Below are 10,307 nucleotides of genomic sequence, written 5' to 3'. Positions count from 1 at the left end.
GCCCAAGCTTCTTCCACTGCCCAGACCACTGAGGGTGCAAACCCAGAGCCTGCGTGTGCCCTCCACCCACGGCCTGGAGCTGATGTCACCCCTCCAACCCAGCCACGCTGTATCCCCAGCACACAGGACTTCGAGAAGCACAGCCAAGAGCTACAGAGAAAAAAAAAAAAAAAAAATCAGGGACTTGGTTTTGCTGATAAAAGTCAGATACAAGTCCAGGGGCTTCTCCCCTCCCTGTTACCTGCGGGGGCTGCAGCACGATGGGCACAAGATCTTGGAGGCCGCTCTTCCTAAAAGATGACTTCTTTTAAGCACTGCAAAGCTCACAGCTCCCTTTTGAGGATTTGCTTGAGTTGCAGCTTGTCTACTGCACCTTAAATTTTTGAGCGATAAAAGCTCCTCACTGACTTATGGTGGCAGAGGCTTCACTCTGGGGTGCAGCTTGAAGGATATGTGGCTCCAGGCTTTTCTGGCTCAATCTGCTTGTCTTCATCTCCAGCCCAGGTGATGCCCAAGTACCGATTCCTTCCTTTTAAGGGCAAGTTAATTCCCTCTGTGCAATTCCATATGGGAAAGCAAAAGAGCAGAGTGTTAACTGCTTCTGCGAGGACAAGGCCACGGATTTCCCCTGAAGGAGAAGGAAAGGATTCAGCATCTGTGGCAGCTGATGGAGGGAGAACATCCGCGATGCTGCCCGGGATGGGGACAGGACGCACCAAGAAAGCCAGCTCAGGACAGGCTTTGGTGGGACAGCCCTGCTGCCTTCACCCCACGACTTACCCCTGCTCCCAGCACCGAGCAGAGCAGCTCCGGGTGACGCGGGACCTCTTCGGGGCACCTTTATAGCCACCAGCAGCTACTGCTGGGCTTGTCCTGCTGCAGAGCAGGACACTGGGGAAGGGAATGCTGGCCCTACCCCACCTTCCTAAACACAGAAGCTGGATCTGGCTCCAAGAGAAGTCACAAGCATCCCTCACCCCAGGGTAGATGTTTTCTGGTTAGCCTCAGGCGAGATGTAGGAGAACCTGCTTGGTGCCATCATCTTCCACCCTCCCATCCCACGCCTTTCCCATCTCTTGCTGCCCTGGGCCGTCAAGCCCCTCTGCAGCCAGCAGCCAACTCTAGGTACTCACCCAGGAATCTTCCCAAACATCTGTATTAACAACAGCAGGATTGTCCAGACTGATACTAGGAAAACAAAAGCAGCTCGATAAAGCAGCATCATTAATTGCTAACAAGCAGCTGCCCTCCTTTGGGAAGGAGGGGAATCCCAGGTTGCTGCCCTCTGCCTGCCTTACTCTGGGTTGTTTGAAGTCTCTCCACTGACTGTGGGACCTTTCAGAGTCCAACGTTCACGTTGTAGGCAGCAAGCAGCGCTCTCCTCCCTGGTTTTTATGCTCCCCAGGGGGCTGGGGAGTGAGAAGGGGCACAGGAGCTGCATTGCCTGTATCTATGTATCTGTCAGTGTTTTGCTTTCGGGTTGTTTTGGCGGGGGTGTGGTGTGTGTGTGTTGGGTTGGCTTTTTTTTTTTTTTTTTTAAAAAAGCTCTGATAAATAAATCAGTCCAAGCCATCTGCTTTGTCCTCTAACCTCACCCGCTGGTGTTTCCCTTCGCAGAGGGAGATGCACCGGTCTCTGACACGTCACACCTCGTACCCCGTGAGCAGCACCCGGAGCATCCTTGACCCTCCTCCTCGGGAGCCTGGTAAAGGCCTCTGAGCGAGGTTGACCCAGGAGAGTCAGACAAGATCAGGCTGGAAACAAGAGCTGGAGCTTAGAGAGGCTCACGGAGAAAGCTGGAGCCCACAGCCACCCCGCTGCTGGCTCTGTCCCCGGGGCCTGGTGGTGGATCTCCCCTGCCACCTGCTCTGGTGCTGTGACAGAGGACATCAAGTGCTGTCCTGCTCCGCTCCCAGGGTGGCTCCAACCGAGCCATCGCTGGTGCTCAGCGCCCACCCCGGCGCAAGCACCAAGTGGCCTTCACCCCAGGACCATCACTAACCTGGGTGGTGGACACGAAGGGACCCGGACAGGTGACCAAAGGCTCTTTTAAGGAGAAACAGGCTTGTTTCTGATTTGTACAAAACTGCTTTAATGACAAAACCAGCTGAAAAATACTTTTTGGTGCATTTCTAGTACCATCAATAAACCCTTTGTGATCCCCAGGCCTCAGTCCTTTCCAGGCCTGAGGTCACCCACTGCCTGGAGGGGAGAAAGGCTCTTCTCAGGCACCTTCTCCCAGTGCAGCATGTCCCAAGAGAGGGGTCTGTCCTTGAGACCACACAAAAACACCCTTCAAGACCCTCCAACTAGGGACAGTTTTCCTCCCAGCCACGCATGCGTGGGCTGGAAATACCTCTGTGAAGTGCTCTGGCGTTGAGGCTCCCTCTTGGTTCGGGAGTGCTTCTATTGCCACCACCCTTCCCGTCACTGAAGCCCCTTTGGCACCCCGCCGGGAGAGCCAAGCAGCAGCAGCTTCATCAAATGATGCTTCCAGACCAGAGCCAGCCCGGCCGAGTCCCTGAGACACCGGATAACGCCTTGACAGGCGCTGAACCCAATGAAAAGGTTGGAGAAAGCAGAGTCCAAACCTCAGCAACCACTGGGCGATGGGGCAAAGAAATACACAGCCAGGAGGATGAAGTAGACCATCACCAGCACCGTGCCTACGGAAGACAGAGCAGGTTGGAGGGAGTTACTCCCTGGAGCAAGGAGGGAGGTTGCTTTTAAGACCTTCTGGTATGGTCTGGCATAGCCCATTGTATAGGGCTTTCCTGGTCCTCTGCAAAATCTCCATCAAAAGGGGTTTAAAACTCCCTCTTAAGGGTGAAGAGGAGCTCCAGCACCTCCAAGATGGTCAACCCAGACCCCAGGATTGCTCAAGCCGCATGCCAAGAGCCGCGGCAAGCAGATGACCCCAGGGCCGTCTCCAGGAGCTCCCCCACCCCATCAGCAATGGGCAAGTGGGGGCCCCCAGCCCCACAGCAGCCTCGGGGGTGAGCGCTCACCTTGGAAGTAGTCACATTTGCCATCCATGAAGATGTAGTTCATGAGCACCACGCTGAACATGCTGGCGTAGACGTGGAGGTCGCTGAAGACAAGCGTGAAGTTGGTTGGCTGCGAGGCAGAGAGGACCTGGTTACGGCCAACCGGGACAGCCCCACACTGACTGGGGACTCCCACGTCACCCCTTAAACTCCCTCCGCCACATGTCCCTAGAGCCGGGGAGCGCATCAGCCAAGGTAGGAGATACCTGACCCCACCTTCCCCTGCACGGAGCAGAGGAACACTCGGGATGGCGGCTGTGCCACGTCTCAAGTGCTCCGTGTCCCCAACCCCGCTATGGGAGGTCACCCAGGGGCTGTCCTGGGGCTACTCACGTAGAAGATGGTGAAGAGCACCAGGATGGGGATCTGGAGCATGCAGACCTGGACGGCGATGCAGTTGCCAATCTCGATGCTGGGGAGGACACAGGAGTTAAGAGCCGCCAAACACGGAGTGAGTCTCCAGCAGCCCCGTGTCCCACCTTGGGGAACCAAATTAGGGAGGAAAACCTGGATCTGGCCCCATTTTTGGGGTGGCTTTAAATCTTCCTGAGGGCAAATCAGCAGGGATCTGACCCAGCGATGCCGCGGGGAGGGGCAGCCCATCGCTGGCAGTAAGTCACAGCTATGGGATGGGGCATGGGGATCATGCTGGAGGAGGACACCCCAAAACCCATCCTTTGAGCCATCTCACCTCAAGCTCAGGTTGTTCTGCAGGGCGAACTGGATGCCGTTGACAATCTCTGGCAGCTCAGGCACCATTGCCAGCACGGTGACACCGATGAAGTACTGCAGGGAAGAGGTGACATCAGTGGATGCATGTGGCCCGATCCCGACCGCGTCCAACCCCTGGGCAGCCACAGCTCCACGTTCCATGGAGGAGCTCAGCATCTTTCCCCCAGCTTTTGGGGCTCAGCCCTGTAGCCAGGGCAGCTTTCCATCCCTGGAGGGCACATCTGTGCCCCCAAGGCCACCCAAACCAGGTCCTCCACCATCCCCACCCACGCTCACCTGTGAGATGGTGGAGTTGGTGAGGATGGGGCTGATGTGCTCCGTGGCCAGGTCGGCACAGGCTGACATGCAGAGGGTGGAGAGCAGGAGGATGACCAGGGCCCGCCAGCGAGACCAGTGGACCACGGCGCTGTGGTGGTGGCCAGGCACTGGGGGGAAGAACAGAGACGCGGTGGAACACCCCAGGGCAGTGAGAAGAGCCAGCCCGTGGTTTGGGGACACTCACTGTGACAGTCGCTGATGTGGATGTCGTAGATGTGCGAGTGAGTTTTCAGGGTGAAGAAGAGGCCGATGAGGTAAGCGGCAGGGAGCAGGAGGGACACCGTGTACACCAGGGGTCTGCGGGACAATGGGTGACACGTGCTCAGTGCCACCAGGGTCTGGCATGGAGAACCCTGGCAGGGGGTTGCCCGCTGGGTTTGGGGGAGACGAGGTGCTGGATCAGAGCCCTTCACTGGGGGAAGGAGGGGCTTGGGAGGGATGCGGGACCATGACTCAACCCAGAAGATGCCACCCCAATGCGGGGACAACCCTGTCCCCACCCCAGCGGACACTCACTGGACATGGCTGTAGTAGAGGGTGCCGTTGTTCTCCATCTGCAGAGAGAGAACGCCCGTCAGCGGCGATGCAGGGGACAAGGGACAGCCCCGCTGCCACCACCCCACCCAGCAAGAGAGCAGGAGGCCAGGTGACCTTGGAGCGTCCCCAACCCCAAACCCCAGCGGTTGGGGCTCCGCGTCCCCGCTCACCAGGTCAAAGTGACAGTTGTGGCAGAGGTAGTGGCCCAGCGGGTTCTGGGTGACGTTGTGGCACTCGCCGCACACCAGCTTCCCGTACACTTTGGAGAAGAGCGTCGGGGCGAAGACGCCTGCGGGGACGGGGAGACATGGGGTGGGCACCCACGGTGGTGGGACCCCCCTCTCCCCCAAACCTGGGGACACCCCTGTCCCCAACTCACCTCCCACGGAAAGGAAGAGCAAGGCTGAGCTGACGCCCGCCGAGCGGCTGTTGAACCGTTGCTCCTGGTGCCGGATGCCTCCAATCACCATGCACAGACCCTTGAAGGATGGAGAAAGAAAAAAAAAAAAACAAACAAACAAACAAAAAAAAAAAAAAACAAAACAAAAAACCACAAAAATCCCCATCAGCGCTTTGCTCGCAGCATCCTCCCAGCTTTGCAGAGACCGGGCGCTCTCACGCCGTGAGCGTGCCACCCCATCTCACCGGGACTAAGAGGACACAGCCCACCAGCGTCCCCGTCAGCGCCGACTTGACGATCTCGGCGTAGCAGCGGTTGCCCTCGCGCGAGCCCTTGATGAGGGCCGTGATGTAGAAGGTGAGCTCCGTGATGGAGCCAAACGTGGCGTTCACCACCGCTCCCACCGCAAAGTTGCTCTGGGCTGAGATGCTGGAGGAAGAGGAGGGAGTCAACGGGGCTGGCACGTGTCCCCACCCCCCCAGCGTGCCACCAAGTGTCCCCCACCCCCAGGTCACCACCCACCTGGCGATGGCCATCCCAATGTAGTAGGAGAGCGGCATGATGGAGAGCAAGGCCAACGTGAACTTGATGGGGGAGCTGGTCAGGCGGTTGTGGCTGTCCACGTAGCCCAGCACCAGCGTCACCAGCACCAGTGGCAGCAGGTCTGGGGTGGCTGGTCAAGGAGATGACTGAGGTGGGATTTGGGGGGGCAGCCCCCCCTGCCCCGTTCCCCCCCTCCAGCCCACAAAAGGATACTGACGGCGAAGACGTTGATGCCGTCCACGGCGTATTTGTAGTAGTAGGGGTTGACGGCGCGGTAGCAGCAGAGGATCACCTCCCCCTCCAGCGGCACCTCCGTCTGCGGAGGGACGTGTGGGTGACAACTCCGAGCACCCCACCCACCCCAAAAATCCACCCCGGAGCAGGAGTTCGGGACCCTCCCGCTCTCCGCGGAGTCACCCACCATCTTCAGGCGCCGGATGAAGACCCGCTCCGGCGGCAGCAGCAAGACGCGGGCGGCTGTGCGGGCGCTCAGCTTGGCCACGGGGATGAGGAAGATGAGGAGCCACGCGGCGACGCACACCAGCCCGTGGGCCAGCGCCAGCGCCGGGTAGCCCAGGCACAGCCACGCCACGGCGCCGGCACGCTGCTGCGAACGGGTGGTCACCTTTAGGGTCTGCCCACCCCGAAACACCCACCACCAACCCCGGGGGGAGCGGAGGCACCCACGGGTGCCATCCCCACTCACGCCGAGGAGCTCCCGGGGTGCCCCACGCCTGGGAAAAGGGTGTCACCGTGCCTGAGCACGGGGCTCACCCAGTGTCCGGTGTGTGCCCAGCACCACGGGCGCCAGCGGTGCGGCGCGGGGCCGCCGAGCAGGGCCGAGCTCTCCCCCGCGCCAGCCTCACACGCACCCAGCGCCCGGCGGGATTTGGGGACCTGGGGGGAGATTGGGAAGAAGTGTGTGTGTGTGGGGGGGTGTCAGGATGCAGCATGGGACACCCCGCTTTATCCTCCAGTGGAAGTCCTGATTTGGGGTACGCTGTTACCTCTGCTTTCTGGATCACTTTGCCAAAGGGCCAGAGGAAATACCCGGCCAGGTCCCAGCAGAGCCGCCCTGCGGGGACACGAGGATCAGCTTTGTTGGGGCCACCCTGCAGAGAAGGGACCCAGGACACCCCAAACACCCATCAGTGGCGTTTTGGGCTCAGCCAGGAGACCCCCCCCCCCCCCCAGCTCTTCACATGGTGGGGGGGGGTCCCAAATTTGGGACTCACCATAAGGAGCCCCCACGACGGTGACAAACATCACAGCAGCCACGAGGACGTAGAGGAACGAGAGCCACCAGCCGAAGAGCAGCAGGTAGAGGACATTCCCACACGTCACCGTGGACCCTGCGAGAGGGGAAGCACCAGATGGGACCCTTGTCACCTACAGCAGCCCAAAGCCACGCTGCCACCGCACAGGGCTGTTCCCAAAGCCACCCACCTCCAAAGCCCCGGATGACATTGAGGTCGGAGTAGAGCTCCTTGACGATCTCCGACCGGTCCTCCCAGGGCCGCGCTGTCACGTGGCTCTTCCATTTCTTGAAGCCAAACTGCAGAGATTTTTGTTGTTGTTGTTTTTGTTGGGTTTTTAACCCATTGCAGCCATCCAGGAGCACCCACGGGTGCCCCCACCCATGCCACAGGCACCCACCTTGTAGTTGTTGGAGAGCTTGTTGGCCTCCACGGCGTTTTCGGCCGTCAGGGTGGTTTTCACCACGCAGCTCTCGCAAACCTCGTCCGAGTGCTGCTGGCAGCAGGACAGGGGGGACACAGCTGCCGGCGAAATGGAAGGTGACAGGGATGCGGGGACACCCCCCACCCCCCCCCCCGCCAGCACCCTGTGTCTAGCCCATCCCGTGGCCGACCTACCTGGGGGGACACGGGGACGGTGCAGGTGGCAGCCCGGGTCACCCAAGTCACCCTGCGCGTTGTTGATGGCGGCGCAGTGGCGGTCGCAGAGGGAGCCCCGGCGGGGGCCGTCGCTGTCCCCTGGGGGCTCGGTGGCCTTGGGGACATCTGCAGAGGGGTTGGAGTCACGATGGGGCTCAATCCTGCCCAGGCTCAGCACCGCAGGACACCCTGGCGGGGGGGGGGGGGGGGTGGTGTGCTGGGCTGGGATGTCACCCAAGTCCCCAAACCCCACGGAGCGGGGGGGGGGGGGGCAGGGCACATGGAGTCCCCGGGGTGGTACCCAGGTGATGCTCAGGAGGTGCCTGGGATTGGGGGGGGGTGAGGGGGGTGTGACACCCCAATGTCCTGTGTAACGCTCAGGGCGGGGAGGAAATCCCCCAAGTGCTCAATGTGATGCTCAGGAGGGGGGATTCCCCCCCCCCCCCCCCCCCCCAGAATAGGGGATTTATGGGGGTTCACAGTGCACTGTGGGTGCAGGGGGTGTGGTTTAGGGGTGTCCCAGGGACGGGGGTGCACAATATATTGGGGTACAGGGGGGAGCAGGTGTGGGGTTTAAGGGGGCTCTCAGAAACCAGGGTGCCCGGTATTATCGGGGTGCAGAGGGACTTGGGCCATGCGGGAGTCCCAGAGCTTGAGAAACGCTCGTTTGGGGGGGGGGGGGGGGGGGGGGGGAGGGTGGGGGTGTCAAAGAAGAGAATTCGGGGGTAAAACCCTACTAAACCTAATTCTTCAAGTCCCCAAACCCCCCCCTTCCCCTTCCCTCCCTCCAGCTCACCGGGCGCATCCTGCGTGCAGCAACGGCGGCGGCGACCGGGCTCCCCCTCGCTGGCCATGGCGGGGGCGACAAATGTCGCGGGAGGGGCGACAAAAATCCCGGGGGGAGCGACAACGGTCCCGGGGGGAGCGACAACGGTCCCGGGGGCGGCGGTCCCGGCCCAGCGCGGCCCGCCGGGATTTAACGGGAGGTGCCGGGCATGCGCGGGGGGGGCCCCGGCAGCCGCCCCCCCCCCCCCCGGGAGGGGCCGGGCCTGCTCCGCCTCCGCCGGGGGCTGGGATGCGCCTAATAACGGGGTGCGCGGGGTTTTGGGGTGCGAGGGGGCCGGGGGGGAGGGGAAGCGGGGTACACAGGGAGGGGGATGCGCGGGGATCCCGTCCCGGGGGGGGAGGAGCGGGAAAGGGGCGCGTTGTGTTTCGGGGTGCAGGGGACCCAAGGTGCGCGGTGGGGGGGTTGCACAGGGACCGGGGCGCACGGTGTATCGGGGTGCAGAGGGATGAGGATGCACAGAGACCAGGGTGCGTGGAGTTTTGGGGTGCACGGGGACAGGGGTGCGTGGTGTTTTGGGGTGCAGAGGGACGGGAGTGCACCGCAATCAGGATGCGTGGCGTTTTGGGGTGCACAGAGACCAGGGTGCGTGGCGTTTTGGGATGCTCGGGGACAGGGGTGCACAGGCACCGGGGTGCGTGGCATTTTGGGGTGCACGGGGACCAGGGTATGTGGTGGTTTGGGGTGCACAGGGACAGGCGTGCACAGGAACCGGGGTGCGTGATGTTTTGGGGTGCACGGGGACCAGGGTGCGTGGTGTTTTGGGGTGCAGGGGGACAGGGTGTGGTGTTTTGGGGTGCACGGGGACCAGGGTGTGTGGTGGTTTGGGGTGCACAGGGACAGGCATGCACAGGAACCGGGGTGCGTGATGTTTTGGGGTGCACGGGGACCAGGGTGCATGGTGTTTTGGGGTGCAGGGGGACAGGGGTGCATGGTGTTTTGGGGTGCAGGGGGACAGGGTGTGGTGTTTTGGGGTGCACAGGGACCAGGGTGTGTGGTGGTTTGGGGTGCACGGAGACAGGGGTGCACAGGAACCGGGGTGTGTGGTGTTTTGGGGTGCAGGGGGACAGGGGTGCACAGGAACCAGGATGTGTGGCATTTTGGGGTGCACGGGGACCAGGGTGCATGGTGGTTTGGGGTGCACAGGGACAGGGGTGCACAGGAACCGAGGTGCGTGATGTTTTGGGGTGCACAGTGACCAGGGTGCGTGGTGTTTTGGGGTGCAGGGGGAAGAGGTGCACAGGAACCGGGGTGCATGGTGTTTTGGGGTGCACGGGGACCAGGGTGTGTGGTGGTTTGGGGTGCAGGGAGACAGGGGTGCACAGGAACCGGGGTGTGTGGTGTTTTGGGGTGCAGGGGGACAGGGTGTGTGATGTATCAGTGTGAACAGGAATCGGGGTGCACAGTGAATTGGGGTGCTCAGGGACCAGGGTGCACGGTGTATCGGGGTGCACAGGGAGCAGGGTGTGTGGGGTTTTGGGGTGCACGAGTCCCAGTCTGTGTGGCATTTTGGGGTGCACAGGGACGAGGATGCACAGGGACCAGGGTGTGTGCTGTTTTGGGGTGCACAGGGACCAGGGTGTGTGGCGTTTCAGGGTGCACAGGGATGGATGGGGACAGGGTGTGCGGCATTTTGGGGTGCACAGGGACCAGGGCAGAGAGTGTATCGGGGTGCACAAGGACAGGGGTGCAGGGTGACAGGGTGTATCCATATGAACCAGAATTGGGGTGCCCAGGGACCCGGGTGCATGAGGACTGGGGTGCACAGGAATGTGGGGTGCACGGTGTATTGGGGTACACAGGGATGATGTACAGGGACCAGGGTGTGTGGCATTTTGGGGTGCATGGGGCCCAGGGTGCTTGGCGTTTTGGGGTGCACAGGGACCAGGGCACATGGTGTATCGGGGTGCAGAAGAATCTGGGGTGCACAGGGACCGGGGTGCAGAAGAATCTGGGGTGCACGGTGCCCAGTAGCACACGGGGAGCCGGGG

The 10,307-nt window shown here is 61.5% G+C and overlaps 1 protein-coding gene across 7 annotated transcripts; it reads right to left on the bottom strand.

Moving 5' to 3' along the window:
• Nucleotides 1-2,075: 2,075 nt before the first annotated feature.
• On the bottom strand, nucleotides 2,076-8,459 carry LOC116960115 (putative cation exchanger C521.04c). 7 transcript variants are annotated; one of them, XM_042792619.1, is made up of 20 exons: nucleotides 8,269-8,459; nucleotides 7,452-7,598; nucleotides 7,234-7,355; nucleotides 7,024-7,132; nucleotides 6,813-6,929; nucleotides 6,585-6,652; nucleotides 6,352-6,474; nucleotides 5,999-6,184; nucleotides 5,791-5,893; nucleotides 5,557-5,698; nucleotides 5,280-5,463; nucleotides 5,014-5,113; nucleotides 4,805-4,923; nucleotides 4,614-4,651; nucleotides 4,282-4,394; nucleotides 4,056-4,204; nucleotides 3,739-3,833; nucleotides 3,381-3,459; nucleotides 3,009-3,117; nucleotides 2,076-2,666 (listed from the first exon to the last, which is right to left on the bottom strand). In XM_042792619.1, exons 1-20 carry the CDS (start codon nucleotides 8,324-8,326, stop codon nucleotides 2,593-2,595), a joined length of 2,235 nt encoding a protein of 744 aa, XP_042648553.1. In that variant the 5' UTR covers nucleotides 8,327-8,459; the 3' UTR covers nucleotides 2,076-2,592. The 7 variants fall into 7 exon arrangements, with proteins under 7 accessions (XP_042648553.1, XP_042648552.1, XP_042648549.1 ...); XM_042792618.1 differs by having other exon boundaries at nucleotides 4,805-5,113; nucleotides 5,280-5,698; nucleotides 5,791-6,184; XM_042792615.1 differs by having other exon boundaries at nucleotides 4,614-4,923; nucleotides 5,280-5,698; nucleotides 5,791-6,184.
• Between the last annotated feature and the right edge of the window lie 1,848 nt (nucleotides 8,460-10,307).

Source organism: Tyto alba, unplaced genomic scaffold (assembly GCF_018691265.1).
Source record: "Tyto alba isolate M040663 unplaced genomic scaffold, T.alba_DEE_v4.0 Super-Scaffold_2, whole genome shotgun sequence".
Lineage (NCBI taxonomy): Eukaryota > Metazoa > Chordata > Aves > Strigiformes > Tytonidae > Tyto > Tyto alba.
This window is presented reverse-complemented; position numbering and strand designations above follow the sequence as displayed.